The sequence below is a fragment of the Balaenoptera ricei genome, chromosome 1 (assembly GCF_028023285.1).
Source record: "Balaenoptera ricei isolate mBalRic1 chromosome 1, mBalRic1.hap2, whole genome shotgun sequence".
Lineage (NCBI taxonomy): Eukaryota > Metazoa > Chordata > Mammalia > Artiodactyla > Balaenopteridae > Balaenoptera > Balaenoptera ricei.
Window position 1 is genome coordinate 45,289,635 of NC_082639.1, and position 18,354 is coordinate 45,307,988.

The 18,354-nt window shown below is 44.1% G+C and overlaps 1 protein-coding gene across 7 annotated transcripts in view; it reads right to left on the reverse strand.

Annotated features, from left to right (window-relative positions):
• Positions 1–18,354, reverse strand: part of YIPF1 (Yip1 domain family member 1) — a 36,306-nt gene that overhangs the window by 4,223 nt on the left and 13,729 nt on the right. For 4 of the 7 annotated variants that reach the window (XR_009503306.1, XM_059922891.1, XM_059922882.1 and 1 more), the window contains 4 exons: positions 14,499–14,615; positions 11,347–11,513; positions 10,804–10,986; positions 6,232–6,363 (listed from right to left, as the gene is read on the reverse strand). Coding sequence is in view for 3 of the 7 variants with exons in the window: in XM_059922891.1 (XP_059778874.1) it covers positions 6,274–6,363; positions 10,804–10,986; positions 11,347–11,513; positions 14,499–14,615 (557 nt within the window). In the remaining 4 variants the exon portion in view is untranslated. Of the gene's footprint in view, positions 1–768; positions 819–4,097; positions 4,211–6,231; positions 6,364–10,803; positions 10,987–11,346; positions 11,514–14,498; positions 14,616–18,354 lie in introns of all 7 variants that reach the window. The other 3 variants (XR_009503309.1, XR_009503308.1, XR_009503307.1) reach the window with 2 other exon arrangements.

Consider the following 18,354-nt stretch of genomic DNA (forward strand, 5'->3'; position numbering starts at 1 on the left):
TTTTGATATTAGAGTTATTTCTTTTCTTAAAATATTTATTATTATTATTTTTTATTTTGGCTGCACTGGGTCTTAGTTGTGGCATGTGGGATCTTCTAGCTGCAGCATGTGGACTCTTAGTTGCGGCATGCGGACCCTTAGCTGCGCCATGCAAACTCTTAGTTGCGGCACGTATGTGGGATCTAGTTCCCCAACCAGGGATCGAACCTGGGCCCCCTGAATTGGGAGCATGGAGTCTTACCCACTGGACCACCAGGGAAGCCCCAAGAGTTATTATTTCTTAAGATGTGATTATGGTACTATGGTTAGGTTTTGAAGAGTATCTTTCTTTTTTTTTTAAAGGTTGTTTTAGCCTCTTATTTTAAATATTTATTTATTTTTGGCTATTCCTCGTGGCTTGTGGGATCTTATTTCCCAACTGGATTGAACCAGGGACCATGGCAGTGAAAGTGCAGAGTCCTAACCACTGGACCGCCAGGGAAGTCCTTGAAAAGAGTATCTTTTATAGATATAGAATTTAAGTGTTTATGGATGAAATAATAGGATGTTCTATATTTGCTTCCAAATAATACAGGGGAAAGAGGTGGGGAATATATGGGTATATGGATGAGACAAGACTGGCCATGAGTTGACAACTGTTGAAAGTGAAAGAGGGGAGGGGTACATAGGGATTCATTATACTATTCACTCTACTTTTGTCTATGTTTAAAAGTTTCCACTAAATAAGTCAAATAAAAGAATAAAAAGTTATTGTGTTGACCCACTTACCATCCCAGGTTCTCCCAATTTTCCTCAGAGAAAGGGAACTAAGACGAAAACTGAAAAAGAAATAGCCCAGAAACTGAAAATGGATTCTCTGGGAAGGGACATTTCCCGACATTGTGTGGAAAAGAATAAGGGGCTGTAGGAAACAGTGTTAGCTATGGTGTGAGATCATGCAGTTTGGACACTGTGTTAAAGGGGATTACAGCATTCATTGAGTTAAAGCTGATTTCAGAATAAAAGAACTGATGTGTATAAACCTAGTAAGAACATTTGAAGCTTTGGCTTATAAAATGCACTCTTGGCATGAGTGAGTGAAAGGATAATTGCATATAAACCCTGTGTATCAAATCAGGAGGGTTTTAATTACAAAGGAGTCTCCTGAAGCCCTCTGCTCATCCCTTATTAAAGCCCTTATCACACTGCGGTATATTTACCTGCTGGCCGTCCTCCTCTGGACAGAGCCACTTGTCATTGCCCCTGGGAAGGTAGCCCCAATCTGAACACAGTCCTTCAGATACTCCATCCCTCAAGCCAAAGTAAGACTCCCTAGGTTCACAAGGGTCCTGGCTCAGAGAAGAAATGGCATTGGCCCTCAGGTGATAAGTTAATATAAAACAGAAAGGAAAGAACGAAGGAAGGAAGGAAGGAAAGAAGAAAGCCAGATGTTCTTTATAATGTCTCAATGACTTATGTAGGGGTAGCTTCCCTGATTACAAGTAATTGGAGGCTCTCTCGTGATCCTGAGGTTCTAGGGAGAGAAGGGGTTAATGGTCTCCCAGTGATCCCTTCCAGGCTAAGCCCTCCACTGCACAGATTTACATGAGGAAAGTTATCTGTGAGATTAGAAGTCATTCTTTTCCAGTGAAAGCTGGGAGTCCAGAGCTTACAGTGAGAGGCACAGCCAGCTCATAAATCTGCAGCGCTCAGGGCTCTGGACAGCCCTCTCATTGGCAAAGCGATTGATGCTTCTGCCAGGGAGGGTCCAAAGAAACTGTTGGTCACTATCTCATTTAGAGACTTGACACCCCAATGGAGACACTGACACCCAAGTTTATAGATCTGAGCAAAGCCCATAGGTACCAAATCTGTGTAAATCAGGATGGGAGGTCTGCAAGGGCCCTAAGGGCCAGGATCTTCCAACATGCCAGCTTCTGACTCTCTGAAGGTGTATAGCACCTGGGACACTTGGTCTGGAGACTTCATAACCAAAATGTATGGAAGGAACTGTATGTATGAAGTCTCAGCCCAGGAGCAGGCTGAGAGAGCCCCTCTCCAGGTTGATGTCAGGTATTCTGAGGCAAGGCAGAGAGCCAGGCAGCTGTGGCCACTGTGTCCTCCACCTCTGTCCCTCTGCAGCTGAGCTCAGGTTTTCTTGTTCTAGGTGATGTGAGCCCACAGTGCATCACTGTGTCTCAATGAACAGCCTATGTCTTCACTTTCCCAAAAGCCACGGGAAGTTGACTACTCTTTTCAGAAAAACGGGTAACTAATTGCTTTCTGCTCACGCAAGACCCCCTCTGTGAAGCCTTCCCCCAGGCCAAATGAGTCAGTGTTTCTGTGCTCCCACAGTGCCCATCAACTCACAACTTGGCCATGGCACTTCTCACACAGCCTGGCCCACCGCCTGGTCCTTATCTGGTGAACTATTTTACCCATGGACCAAGGCGCCTTGAGGCAGACTCTATCTGATTTTGCAGGTCCCCAGTGCCCAGCTCACAGAGGCCACAAAGTGGCCTCAAATAAACATTGAGAGAGAAAGTAAATTATGATCCAGGACTCAGTGAGCCAAGGCACTTCTGGTAAAAGCCCACATCCTGACTCTTGCCTGAATCTTACAAAGTCACCTCCACCCACTCAATTAACGAAGCACTCGCCCTGTCTGTGCTAGGCGGGTATTAGGCCAAGACCAGGGAGTCCAAGTGAAATAAGAGTCCCTTCCCCATGGACCTCAGATGAAGATCCATCCTGCTCTGGGGCCTTCTCTGCTAACAGTCAATGGAGTCCATTTGCAGGATGAGCTGGACAAGTGTGCAGGCAATTCAACAGTAATGCAAACAACCTACCACGTGCTCATTCTAAGGCAGTGGGCTCCAAAAACAACCCACTGAGGTAGTGGAAGCAAAATATTAGAACTTCTATAAATATTTATTTTTCATCAAAAAATAAGGAATTAAGCTTTAATAGTTACTATATGGATTGACAACAGTCTTTGTAAATGCTTCAAATATAAACGTGTCACTAAAGGTGTGTGCTTGTGGCAGAGAGACTCTAAAATGGCCTCCATATGATGTATATGTATAGCAAATCATCACAATGTGCACTTTAAATATCTTACAATTTTGTCAGTTCATCCTCAATAAAGCTGAAAAATTAAATTAAATTAAAAAATAAAAATGGCCTCTAATGATCCTTGCCTCCAGGTATTTATGCCCTGATGTGTCCTGTCCCCTGGAGTGTGGGCAAGACTTGCAACTTGCCTCTAATCCAAAGAATACGGCAAAGGTGATGGAGGTCATTTCTGTGATTACATTACATAGACGGTAACTTGCATCTTCCTAACAGAGTCTCTCTTGATTATCTCCATTTGTGGCTTTGATGAAGTAAAAGTCCTCACATGGAGGGGCCTATGTGGCAAGGAACTGAGGGCAGCTTCCAGCTGACCATCAGCAAGGAGGCCATTGGTCTGGCAGGCCGCAAGGAACTGAATCCTGACAAGAACTATGTGAGCTTGGAAGAAGATCCTTCCCCAGCCCAGTTTTCAGCCGAGACCCCGGCGCAGGCAACAGTTTGAGTGCAGCCTTGTGAGAGTACTAAGCAAGGAGAAGGAGAAGGAGAGAACTAAGCAAAGCTACGCCCGGATTCCTGACTCACAGAGACAGTGAGATAATGAATGTGTGTTTTTTGAGCTGCTAGGTTTGTGGCAATATTGTTAGGCAGAAATAGATAATTAATACTGTCCTCAAATTCTTAACTGACAGGTTGTGCAATCAAAGTAGTGTGGAGACCTCTAGATTAGCAAAGTAGGCATTCCCCACCCCCAAAAGAGCCAAAGGTCAGCAGGGGAGACTGCAAGTTTTCGTGGTAAAAAGAACATCAGCCTAAAAAGTGGGAAAGTGGAAAAAAACCTCAGGAACTGGTTCCCTAAGACCTGGGTTTGATTCCCAGCTCTGCCTCTAAGAGAGGGGTGATCTTAGTCGACTCAGACTTACTAAAGCCCAGCTTCCTCATCCATATAATGGGGACAACAAGGCTAGTAAGAGCGGCCAATGAGAGTGACCTGGACAGTATTTTGTAACATAGAATGTGATATACACGTTAGATTGCTACCAAACCTGGCCTTGGGCAGGGCACTGTCCTCTCTCGGCCTCAGCTTCCTTACTGTAAAAAGAGGAGGGAAGCACATCCCATCTCCAAGGGCTCTGACCTTCTTTGATTCTAGCATCACCTACAATGTGAAGAGAGGAAGCGGGGAAATCAGGCTCTGACATTTACAGCGGTTTCCTCGTCACGCCATTGGCCAGGATGACTGTCGCACCCACAAGGCAACTGGAGAGGCCTCTGTTTGACCAATCGCATCTTGTCACCTTGCAGGGTCGGCGACCTAAATTCCTCAACGAAGAGGGAAAATCTCCATTTGTTTTACAAAAAGGAAATAAAGGGTGACAGTAAAGTCAGTAAGAACCACCAAATTCCAGCACAGATTACTAACCCCTTTCAGAAGGGCAGCAGCTTGATTCTATTACTGAGCACCAACTATGTGCCAGGAGCTTTTATAAACATGATCTCTACTTTCACTACAATCTTATAATATAAACACACACATACCTCACTTCATTGTTCTTCACTTTATTACACTTTGCAGATATTGTTGTTTTCTACAAATTGAAGGTTTGTGGCAACTCCACATTGAGCGAGTCTATTGGCACCAGTTTCTCATGAGCATTCATCTCTGTGTCACATTTTGGTAATTCTTGAAATATTTCAAACTTTTTCATTATTATCCGATTTGTTATGGTGATCTCTGATCAGTGATCTCTGATGTTACTACTACTAGGACTCACTGAAGGCTCAGATGATGGTTAGCATTTTTTTAAGAAATGAAGTATTGATACTTTTTAATTAAGGTATGTGCATTGCTTTTCTAGACATAATGCTGTTGCATACTTAATAGGCTACAGCATAGTGTAAATATAACTTGTATATGTACTAGGAAACCAGAAAATTCATGTGACTTGCTTTTCTGCAATACTCACTTTACTGTGGTGGTCTGGAACCGAACCCACAATATCTCCGAGGTATGCCTGTAGACTGTATCATCTTTATTTCATAGTAAGTTAGCTGAGGCTCAGAGAGAGTCAGCCCCTTGCCCCAGGCACATTGCTAGTACATGGTAGGGCAGGGATTTTCATTCTGTTTGACTCTAAAGGCCCTGGTCATTGCACCACACCCTGTTGCTCTGGGAGATAGCAGCTTGGGCAGAAAGGTCAGCCCATGATTACAACATAGAGTAAAGGTTCTTGGCCCACAGCGAGATCATGTGCAGAGTGTGGCTTCATTCATTCATTCCACAAACATTTACTGAGCACCCACTGTATACCATGGCATGTGGTAGGCAACGAAGAAACAGAGAAATACCCATTCCTTGTTCTTATGGGGAGACACCCTAGTACATGGAGGACAAATGGATGAATAAATGCGTGAACAAATGGATAAGCAGGTGGACACACTGACAGTGAGTGATTGGTGTTTCGAGCACCACTAATAAAGTGATGTATAATATAGGGTGTAATGGGTTCACAGGTAAGTGATGAAGTGATGACTGCTGGAAGGGAAGGAACATTTCAGACAACTGGATCAGCAAGCGCAAAGGCAGGATGTGTTCTGGAGATGGCAAGGAGCTCAGCATGGCTGCAGGCTCAGAACACGGAGGAGGTGGAACGGGGAGGCGACAGATCAGCCATGGAGGAACAGGGTCTTTTTCCTGTACTCTGACCCTCTGAGCTAACCACCAACAGTGGAATCATCAAAGAGGCCCAAGAACAAACTGGGCGTGAGAACTGGTAAGCTTCGGAGAACTGCATGAGTAATTCGAGAGCGGTCACACTCAGGGTCTGAGGCCAGCCTGAGATGTCACAGAGAAACTGGAGAAAACCACTAGACTGTGATCAAATGGAACAAACCCATGCTGTGCTGCTGGGAAGGGGACAGGGAGCAGAGGAGAGGGGATGCTGGGGCCAAAAGGCAGGAACTCCTCTTACAGAAGAATCTGAGAGCTTGTGTTTCCCAAATGTATAAAGCCAGATGAGTCTACTTCCCAACTGAAGCCTCAGCAAGAGGGACACACACAGGGACATGCGTGTGCACACACACCACACTGAATCATGCAGACAGATAGAAGGGCCTGGCCCTCTCAGTGCTTGATGCTAACAGCAACAGGACTGATGCCCCCGCCCATTTTTACTGTACCTCATAGCGAGAAGATGAAAAGATAATCTCTCACTTTCCCCTTTAGCTGGACTTGGCTGCTGCAACTGTTTGGTTTGGAGCAGCTGTGCTTGTTGGGAGATGGTCCATCTCTGGTGCATCAAAAAAGTAGGCCTGCAGGAAAAGGAGACCCATGAGGGTGGTTAATAAATAATGGTCCAGGTGCGTGTCCTAGACTCCATGCTGACAGTACCTCTGGGCTCTCGTGGCCCCTACATTTCCCCCACTGCACTGGTCATCACTGAACTGTCTCTGTTTCTGTCTCTTACTCGACTGAGAGTGCCTTTTAAAATTTTGCTACCATTTATTAAGCACTTGCTACCTATGACTTAATCTTTATAACAACTTGGTGAGGTTGTTATCATTACCCTCGTCTGACAGATGAAGAAACTGAGGCTCAGACACGCTGCCATTCGCTTAGGTGCACGTGGCAGCAAGTGGTGCAGTCAGGACTCAATGCTTGGTCTTTCCGACTGCAAAGCTCAAGCTGTTAATCACCACAGTCTCTCCTCCAAAGACCGTGTCCTTCTTGTCTCTGCGTCACCAGCCCCTCACACAGGGCCGGGCACACTGTGTAAACAATCAATACTTAATGAACTGAACCAAGGTAGACTGCTGCCAAACCAGTCGGCTCCCCGTAAAGACCTTTCAAAGAAAGTGCTCGGCAGGCTTTACCTCTTAATTCTTCAACTTGGAAATGAAAGGTTTGATAAGTGCTTCCACTCACCATCTACAATTTAACTATCAAAAATCAGAAGGAGGTGGAAGATGGAAAAACATCAGGGAGGATCTTCCCACCTGTTTCGGGGTCTGAGAAGCCTAACGTGAGCCCAGGAAAATGCCAATCTCACTAGCCTTGAACTCGGGTTGTTCGAAGGACAGGTCAACCCGTTAGTAAATCAGGGATCACTGCCTGCGCATGACTCGCCCCTGGAGCCAGGGCCTCAGGAAGGTAAAAAAGATAAAAAGCCACCAAGTCAGAACCATCTCACCAGCTCTGCTCTCTATCAGCCAGAAGGGGGCACCAACACAACACGCTGGAGCCTCCCCCAACATAATTCCTATTTCGAGTTAACTCTTCAACGATCCATTTCAAAAAGTTCCTAGCTGCAGACTCCCTCTAGTTTGTCACATCCCCTGGGCAATTCTAGTAGTTTTAAAAGCCTTCCTCCCCAAGGCCCCTTCCGGCAGCTGTTTTCCGAGGAAGGAGAAGAATGGTCCCTAACCCGAGCAGGGGCAGGGGCCATATTACTAGCGTTGGGCCCCTCCAGTTATCTTGCAGGTGCACTGAGCCAAGAAGCCCCCAGGATGCAAGAACAACGACTATCCTCCAGGTTCCTGGAGGAAACCCTCACCAGATGGAATAAGCCAGGAAGCCCAGCTTCTAAACCTGGCTCTGCTAGGAACTCGCACTATGACTTTGGGCAAGTCTTATCTGTTAAATGAAAGGACTGGAAAAAAAAATAAAAATAATTAATTCCACAAACACTAGGGCACAGACCCTCTACTCGGAGCAGTACCACCTCAAACATAGGTTTGTGCATCTCCAAACATACCAGCCAAGGATGCAACCTCTAGTGCCTCCTTAGTCTCCCTGCCAGGTGTTCCAGGACCAACTTAGAGATCGTGTACAAGTACAAGCACCGAGGGACCCACGGCAGGTGCTGGGCTGTCATATGCTTCACTGCACTAAGGCAAAAACACTAATTCGTGTTCCCCAGGGGACAGTGAGAAGGCCAAGCTGTCTGGTTCAGCCAGTGCCCCTCAGCTCAAGTAGCTCCCCTGCCGTTTCCTCTCCCTGCCTTTCCAGTGATAAGAATTGCACATATCATTCATCCTTGTGGTAACATCTTTACTTCTTTTTCTAAGTGAGGAGGTGGGGGTCCAGAGGGGTGAACTAATAAGCAGAAAAGCAGGGAGTGATGGAGCTGAGGCTAAAACCCGTCTCCTAATGTCTGTTTCCGCCCTCTTGCATTGTGCATCTCCTCTGTAAGAGAAAGGAGGAGGGGCTTCCCTGGTGGCGCAGTGGTTGAGAATCTGCCTGCTAATCCAGGGGACACGGGTTCGAGCCCTGGTCTGGGAAGATCCCACATGCCACGGAGCGGCTGGGCCCGTGAGCCACAACTACTGAGCCTGCGCGTCTGCAGCCTGTGCCCCGCAATGGGAGGGGCCGCGATAGTGAAAGGCCCGCGCACCGCGATGAAGAGCGGTCCCCACACCACGATGAAGAGTGGCCCCCACTTGCCGCAACTAGAGAAAGCCCTCGCACGAACCGAAGACCCAGCACAGCCAAAATAAATAAATAAATAAATAAAAATAAAAGTAGCTATAAAATTTAAAAAAAAAACTAGGTTTTCCACTTGGAAGTATTTATCAGTTTGGTCAGGGAAATCTACTGTACTGTGCTGGGGTGTTTATTAAAAAAAAAAAAAAAAAAAAGAAAGGAGGAGGCCATCTCCAGTGTGAACAACAAAACCCCAGACCCAGTGGGCCCCTGGCTAAATAAATGGTTCCCTTCCTCGAGGAAAGAAAACTGTGCCTCCCGTCCAAGAAGCGGTCCTACACCTGCGATTAGCTACCTGCTCCACCATCCAATCTGCCCCGCTCCTCTGAGTCCCTTAAAACTGAACAGGGCAATGTCTTTTCTCCTGCCTCCTCCTCTCCTCCAACTTCTCAACCGTGTGTGCGTGTGTAAGAAGTTCAGGAGAGAGATGGGAAGATGCCAGGGAGGGGCACCAATGCAAGGGCACTGTCCCTAGAGTTGTGGCCTGGGACTGCTCTTACTGGGGCACTCGGAGGAACAGGCAGCAGAGTGGCCCTGGCAGTTTCTGATGACACAGGGCTCGTTTAATAACTTCTTTACATCTGAAGGAACTATCACAGCATATGAAGGGCTTTCACAGCCATTTCACTGAGTCTCACAAAAGCCCACGAAATATGAATCTCCCTGACAGACGAGGAAACCCAGGTTCTGAGTTAAGTCACTAGCCTAGGCTCTCAATGCTAAGCAGCTCCCAGCCCAGTGCTCTTTCTACTTCATTATGATGCTCTCTTTTAGAAAGTTCCTGAGTAGCAAGATGGGCAGGTAAACCCTAACTTCAGTGTCATTTACCCCAAAAGGGAGGAGTAGGCATAGGAGGTAAAAGATCCTGGCCACAGGTACCAAATTAAACGTGTTAATAACAACACCCCTGCTCCACAGCCCCATCTGCCTTGCTCCCCTCTACTCTTTACAGAACCGGACACGGCGATGCCTTTCTCCTGCCTCCTTCCCCTTACTAACTTCTTAACAAGGTACATAACACACACACACACACACACAAAATTCAAAAGAGAGATGGGAAGACGCCAGTGAGAGGCATTATAGCGAGAGAGTTAGTCACAGTGCAAAGCACATTCTTCCTCAGCAGACAGGAGGGTCACAGGAAGGTCACAGCAGCATTTCTAGGCATCAGCCCAGAGATTCCAAGTGCCAGACATTAATAGTGTCACTCTGCTGTCTCAAGGGGTTAAAGCTTAGGCATATGTAAAATGCATGTCAACCGAGAACTTGGCACTTTTTGTGAGACTTGTTCAATGATAAAGTTTTGGGATCTTATTAAAGCACTTCATGAGACCATGGTTGTCTACAGAAAATATTCAAGATCAAACAGTGCCAAAGAAATCTTTACTCCTGTAACTGCAAAGCCTGACCAAGGGTCTGGCCATGTGCTGTGTGAACACCTTCCTGCGGGCAGCCATGACCTTAACATTCTTGCACTTGGATTTTTTAAAAAACCTATACCAGGCCTTGTTAAGGCCATGGGCAGCAATTTTTACACACAATGTGTACAGAAATTACAAAGAACATGTCTCCTTAGGATCAAAGGAAAGGGATCTAATTTATGGGCATTTATGGGACAAATTCCATGTTAAGTGCTTTATACGTATTATTTTATTTTCTCCTCAGAACAACCCTCTGTGGCAAGAACTATTATACCCATGTTACAGATTAAGAAATTCAGATTCAGAGAAGTTAGGTTCCCTGCCCAAGCTCATACAGCCAGTGAGTGACACAGCTGGTCTTCAATCTGGGCCTGTCTGACTCAAAAGCACATGCTTTCCCTAAAAAGTTACCTAAACACGTTACTTCAAACATTGTTTTAAATGTTGTTCATCTTAAAGATAACTTTTTCCTATTTTGACTTCATTCCCGAGCTTTCTACCTATGAAACGCTGAATTTCAAAACTCTTTCTGAGTCTGTGCAGAAAACCAGTAAAAGCATCCAGAGGTGCAACACCCGCCGCCCGGACCCTCCGCCCCCCAGCTCTATATGTAGACACTCATCCACCTCTACTTCCTCTGTCCAGACACCAAATCTCAACCAAACTTCAGAAGTTAGGTGAAGTCAGAGATTATAATCAAATTCTCATGACTATTATTTCTCATCTAGGACAGACTATTTAAAACGTTATTTATTTCACGGAGCCAATTTTTAAAGAACCGTGGTGTCTAACAGTTTGAGGTCATTTGCATCTAAAGCGCACCGGAAGAGCATCGGAATGAGACCATACCAGGCAGCCCACAGAAAGCAGCATGTGAAGCAACACAATCGTCACAATTGTGGCCAATGCGATGCGTCGGTTGTCCTCACGAACTGCTGGCCAAAATGTCATTGCCAAGACAGAGCCTGAGATGCCCAGGGCAATCGTAACTAGAATCCAGCGGACCACTTTCTGGGGGATGATCCACAGTATCTGAAAGAAAAGGAGGGCGGGGAGGGTTTGGGGGAGGCATTCAGCGAGGCATTTGTTCATTCCAGGCACATGTGTTCATAAAGGCCCAGGAGCCTGTCAACAGCTGGGCCTTCACTGCCACTCGGGTTTCCCAGAACAGCCCAGAGAAACGCCACCAGCGTGCAGACTGAGGAGAACGCTTTCCTAACAAAGGGCTCAAGATCCAGGGAAGGCACTTGGCTCCCCGGCCCCCATTCCCACTAAACTTCTAAATTCAAGGGGTATTTTTCAGATGCACATCAGTGTTAGGCTAGAAATAATGATGCTGGTTGACTTTTCCACTAAGAACAGGGCCTCACTCAGAATCAGTGTGGTACTTACCGCCGTGGGGATATAAATGAAGAGTGAATATCCATAGACGCACACAATCTCCAAAAATGAATAGGAAACGATGTTCATAACTTTACTGTTTCTCCACACAAGGAAACCCCAGAGTGCAAGGGGAACCAGCCAGGCATAGGCATAGATGATTGTGGCTGCGATGGACACTGAGGGCGAGAGGACACAAGTTTTAATTCCACCATGCCTTTAATGCACTGTCACGGCACTTCCGGTACCTGCTGGACTTACTTCCTGCAGGAGTGTCCACCTGCCTCACTGGATCAGGGGATCGTGTCTTACTGGTCTCAACCCCTGAGCCTGGCACAGTACCCAACAAGCAGTAGGTGCTCTATAAATGTGCTGCATCCACGCCCCTTTAGCATTTGTGTTTGTGGTGATGACCAGTAGTCTTTCCTATGGTTTCTATAATTCACTTAATAACTAACAACTAATAGTATTAAACAACTGAATTATGCAACTGAAATACTTCCGAGGGCCACACTGCAAGTGTTTAAATACACAGAACATTTCAATCAAATACAAGTCAACTATCCCCTTGGAAGAACACATCTTTCTTTAGCAAATTTATGAAAATGACCTGGGTACAGATTAACTTGTTCTATGTGCTACTTAGAGTTCCTTCTGTCTCTGAAATAGGGAGTTCCAGCTCACCGATGAATTGCTTGGAATAGGCTCCAGTTCCACTTTCTTCTTTAAATAATTCGGTCTCTGTGGTGGAAATGCTACTTAGCGGCTCCTCAGAGCAGCAAGGCTCAGTGTATTACTTACTGTCCCTCCCTCCCCCGCCTCCAGCAGCACGCCCTAGAGGATTCATCCTTCCTCTTCTGGGGTGGAAGATCATAATCGGCTCAGTCCACAACACGAGCCCTTCCCAGATGAAAGTCACCAGGTAATCCACTGAACACTCTTGGCAAGAACAAAGGCACTCCTAGTAACTACAGTCAGACTCTGGGTAAGATATGTGATTGTCCAAAACATTTTCAGCTCCCAGAGCAGTTTTTTTCACATGGGGAACTCCAGCATTAAGCCAAATGTAATTTTGCCGATATACTGCCTTTTTCTTGAATAACTAAAGGGAGGGGAAGGGAATTGCTTCAGTGACTACAGCTCTCCACTGGGTGTCAGGCATTACACTGAGTGCTTTACTGAGAGGTAACGTTGTACAACAGTCAGAGCTACAGACTGTATATGCAGACTCTAATCCTAGCTCTGCCACTTACAGCTGAGTAGACCTGGGTGGTGAATTACTTAACCTTCCTGCCTCTCATCTGTAAAATGGGAATAATAATAGTACACTACCTTATAAGATTATTAGGAGAATTCAATGAGTAAAAACAGGTATATTTAGAACACTGATTGATAAATAATAAATGCCCAATCAAGAATAAGCTCTTTATATTGTTAACTGATATATAAACACATTATTTCATATAATCTATATCTTTATTTTAGAGATGAGGAAACAGGATCAGAGAGCTAAGTGGTTTGGTTAGGGTCAAATAATTAATAAGTGGTAGAAGCGGGACATGACCTTGGACGTGTGACTTATAATCTTTACATAAAATGGAAAAATATTTATTGATCGAGTCAACGACTATCTTACTGGCACATACATCCCATGACTCCCTGATACTGGGATGCCCAGCCAAACAGGATAAGAACAGACAAGGACCCCCGACCCGTGCCCTCCCCCCTCCCCCCACAGCTTCCACACCCTCAGGCAGGGTGATTCACTCCTCTTCTCTGTCAATATACCACTACAGACTTCTGATATAGAAATTAACACATACCATTTATTACAGCAATATCCATTTACCTGTTTTTCTTTACTTAACCACTGAGCTACTTGAAGGCATATTGATAGTTCATGGATAACATTTATTGAGTTAAACTTAAACCAAGGTTACTTGACAAATGGAGTTGGGACTGAATCCAGGTCTGACTCCCTAATGGAGGAGAGAAGAAGGGAAAATGGGCATGGAGGGTAGAGGGGAGGAAAGGAAGGCTACATGGACATACACACAGGTAAATACATTTCTCTACAGACACACAGATATGTGTACATACATATATAGCAATAGTTAATTTTACTGAACTCTTTTTGTACAAGGCACTATTCTAACCTCTTTACATACATCACTTCTTTATTCTTACAATAGCCCTATAATATAGGTATTCTTATTCCCACTTCACTGATAAGGAATCTGAGGCCAAGAGAGATGAAATGATTTGCCCAGCAAGGTAGAAGCTAGTGAATGGTGGAGCTGGAGCCTGAAGCCGATGGCCTGGTTCCCGAGCCCATGCTCTTATACAGCCTTTCAACGGGAGAGCAGGCCAGAAGGGACGGAGGGAGGGAAGGAGAGAATGGAGAAAGTGGCAGAGGCCAATCTCCTGCAGAGCCAAACACCTCCAACTTGGGGTGGCTGACATCTGCAAATCCCTCAAAGCTGTTTGTTATTTTTTCCCCAGCTATCCAATACTGCCACAAGAAAGGACGTTTTAAAATAAGAATGTCATCCACAAGCCCATCACTAGGACACGTTCACTTCTGCATTTTCCCTTCTAGGCCCTGACCATTTGCAAACTTCTCTTTAACAAAGTTGCTAACAGCACTGGCCTAAGCTTGGATTATGAGTTTTCCATGTTGCTCTAAGTGCTTCATAATTAATGGCTACAGACCCAGCTAGTTGAGTCATCATGCCTTAAATAACAATGCCCCTACTGTTTCCAACATTTGGATAATACAAATAATGCTACAGTGGAGACTTTCATGCACATTGCTTTTTACTTATTTTGTACATTTTTCTTTGGATAAATTCCGATTGCTATGGGGTCTTGCCTTACAGTTTTCCAAAAGAGTATATGGATTCACAATATTGAATATACTTAATGCCACTGAACTGTACACTTAAAAATGGTTAAAATGGTACATTGTAGGTTATATATATTTTACCACAATAGAAAATAAAAAGACTATGTGGATTTATATAGACGGATGATTAATTTTGAGCCCTTAAATACAGAAAAAAGGGCTGCAGGACCTACAGACAGGGGTCTAAGAGCTCAGTGGGTAAAAAGAACTCACGGTTACCAACTAACAGCATTCCAAATGAGTCAAGCTATTCACCAACCTTTTCGGAATTCGGGCACATAATGGTATGTCTTCCTTCCCAGGTGGATTAAGAAGTTGGAAAGATTCCCACTAATTGCTATGGCAAAGACCAACGTGGCACATATCCAAAAGGGGCCTGCAAAGCAAACCAGAAAATTCAGACACGAAAATGAAGAACCAGCTTTTAGGCTCTCACAAAATAATTTCTTATCTCCCTCACCCTATTCATGTGAGGTGAATATGAATTTTAGATGGAATCTAAAGGGAAGGGAAAATGAATTTTAGATGGAATCAGTACTCGTTTAGTGGGGATTTTCTTTTTTAAAAGGTCAAACATACAACTCAGTAATTAGCTGCCTTAAAGACAAGGGGGATTGAAATGCACAGACCAAAACACCTTCCATGATTAGATGAATAAAGACACTGATTTGCTTATAGTTTCTTTTATTGGAGGATCATCCAAAAAAATTCATGGACATTTTGTTAAACCTTCACCATCAGGATACAGGAAGCAAAGGTTACTTCCTTTACTTAAGTACCAAATGTTAATGCCAGAGAAAAATATTTTAAATCAGATAGGTCCTTTGTTGTCTAAATGGAAGAGTAGGGCAAGCAGAACACTTTAGGAAAGGGTTCATTTAATCTAACAAATCACCGTGTATGTGTATGTGTGTCTTTATTTTTTTCTTTCTTTTTTTAATCAAAAAGTAATACATGCACATAGTTCAGTGTTCAAAAGGCACAAAAAGGGAATATAGAGAAAAGTAAAATTCCTTTCCTCTCTGTTCCCTAGCTATGCATTTTGCTTCCACAGAGCTCACCACTGTAACCAGTTCCTGGTGAATCGTGCCAGAGATTCCTATGCACATATAAGCAAATGCATATTTGTGTGTGTGTGTGTGTGTGTGTGTACGCGCTTTATACAAACGCTAACAAGCATATGTATTTCCACCTTATTATGTTCTGGAGACTCTACTATAGCTATTCATAAAAATCAGCTAATTCTTTTTTAGTGATTATAAAAAATTCCACTACGTGGATGAGTGCACCATGCTTTGTAAATCCCTTTCATCATTTCGCTTGATTTCATGAACACCATCTTTGTTTCTCCCCATCTAGAAAAAGGACTATTAGAACAAATACAATTTTTAGATTTAGAGATTTTAATACATTTTATGAATTTCATTTTTCAATTTCACTAATATTCTGCAATATCTTTTGGGATAACTGCAGGCACCTTGACATATAAAATTAAGAAAATTATTGTGTTGGGGGAGATGACTAGCAGAAATGGACAAGCACTTTTCGAAGTCAAGTTGCTTCCTTAAGGTGGGAAAGGGAGCACAAGCACTTGACTGGGAGGCTCCAAAGAGCCACCAACATCAGCTTCCCAAGGAGCGCCATTTACTCACTAGCCTGCAGGCGCTCTGATATAGCCAAGGATTAGGTCCTGTTCACTGTATTATTCTGAGTGACTAACACATAAAATATTTAACAACAACAACAAAAAAACCCCTACAACCAACAACAATAATTTAAAAATCCCCAAAAGCTTTATTGAACAAATGAACAAAACTGACAATGTGTTGTTGATGGGCTGAGACCACCAAAGCATGCGACCACAAGTGGTCAAAATATTATACTACCCGTAACTAGAAAGCAGAGACTATCGGATCCTGTCAGCCATTATTTACTAAATACCTACTATCCTCTGGGCCCTGGGCTGGTGCTGGGGACACAATGATGTGTGACAGACACAGTTGCTGCCTCTGGTGCACTCAGGCACACAGGAAGCCTGGCCTCTAGAGAAACACAACCACCTGCTTGGCCTCTAGAGAAACACAACCACCAGGCCTGCCACAGTGCTTCACTCCGTCTTCTCTCTTCCTCGTTCCTGCCAAATTCCTACTCTAATTATGGGGTGGGGTGGGAGGGAGCGTTAATTTAGTTTGTGCATTTTATGTTATAAAATATTTCTAACATACAGAAAAGCCCAAAACTGATAAAACAAAAACTGGTATACCCATCATGCCTTTTTTTCAAATCTTTCTAATGCTGTCATACTACTTATATCCTTCTACAACATGTTTTTTTTTTTTTTTAATTTATTTATTTTTGGCTGCGTTGGGTCTTCATTGCTGCGCGTGGGCTTTCTCTAGTTGCGGCGAGCGGGGGCTACTCTTCGTTGCGGTGCGCGGGCTTCATTGTGGTGGCTACTCTTGTGGAGCACAGGCTCTAGGCGTGTGGGCTTCAGTAGTTGTGGCACACGGGCTCAGTAGTTGTGGCACGCAGGCTCAGTAGTCGTGGTGCACGGGCTTAGTTGCCCTGCGGCATGTGGGATCTTCCCAGACCAGGGCTTGAACCCATGTCCCCTGCATTGGCAGGTGGATTCTTAACCACTGTGCTACCAGGGAAGCCCGCTTTTTTTTTTTTTTTTTTTTTTTTTAATTGACTATCGTTCTGAGATGTATCCATGTTGATGCTTATAGATCACATTCATTTCTAAAACCTACAGAATTCCGTATATGAACACACCATAATTTACTGATCCATTCTCCTGCTGATGAATATTTTGGTCATTTCTAAATATTTGCTATTACAAGCAATGCTGAGGCAATGAATAATAATCTTCTTCTACATGCCTTCTTGTATATATGTGAGTTTCTCTAAGACTATTTATCTAGGAATAGAACTAAGTTGTAGGGTATGAGCATCTTCAAACTGCTCCAATTTGTGGCACCAGTTACCTACCCACCCACATTATACAAAAGTTCCCCTTGCTCCACATCCTTGGCAACAGTTGGTATCAATGTTTATGAAAAGCTGACTTAGAGTAGGTCATTCCTCTGTTCAGACCCTTCGATGGCATCTCACTCAAGCAAAAGCCAAAGTCTTCACTTGCTTACAAGACCCTACATGATGTGCCCCTCCACACTGTCCCTCTGACCTCAGCCACTAGACACCCTTGTTCACTTTGGTCCAGTCACACTAGACTCTTCACTGTTCTTTGAGCACATGAGGCAAGTTCCTGCCCTAGGGCCTTTGCACGTGCTGAGCTCTCTGTTTCAAATGCTCTTCCCTGAGATACCTATACGTATTGCTCCCAATTCCTTCTGGTATTTACTCAAATAAATTTAAATTTTTTTTAAATTTCAAATCCACCCACCTATGCAAACACTTACTGTCTTTCTTCTCTGCTTTTAAATTTTCTCCTTAGCATTTCTCACTAGCACACTATGTATTGATATTTTACCTATTTTCTTTGTCTATTGTTAAACTTAGATTATAAACTCCCTCAGGGCAGGGATTTTTGTCTGTGTTATTTACTACTGTACCTCCAATGCCTAGAAGAGTAAGTGTTCCGTGTTTGCTGAATTAACCGAATGAATGAATGAAGACAAGCCAATTTGTATGCTTGCTAAAATAATGGACATAAATAATATCCTGTTTAAATTTTTATTTCAGGTAGGGATAAATATCTTTTCATATATTTATTGGCCATTTGGGTTTCCTTTTCTGTGAATTGCTCATTTTCCCCCAGAACTTATACTTGGTTTTATTCTCATAATCGGTAGGCATCCTACATGTACGCTTGCTTTGCATCCTTTGTGGGTTATGTGCATTGAAATATTATCTCTGGTCTGTGGTTTATTTATTTATTTTTTAAGTTTTTACCTTGCTTATGGTTTATTTTGTGGTGTAGAAATTTTTATTTATTTTTTTGGCTGTGTTAGGTCTTCGTTGCCGTGCACAGGCTTTCTCTAGTTGCGGTGAGCGGGGGCTACTCTTCGCTGTGGTGCGCGGGCTTCTCATTGTCGTGGCTTCTCTTGTTGCGGAGCACGAGCCCTAGGCACGCAGGCTTCAGTAGTTGTGGC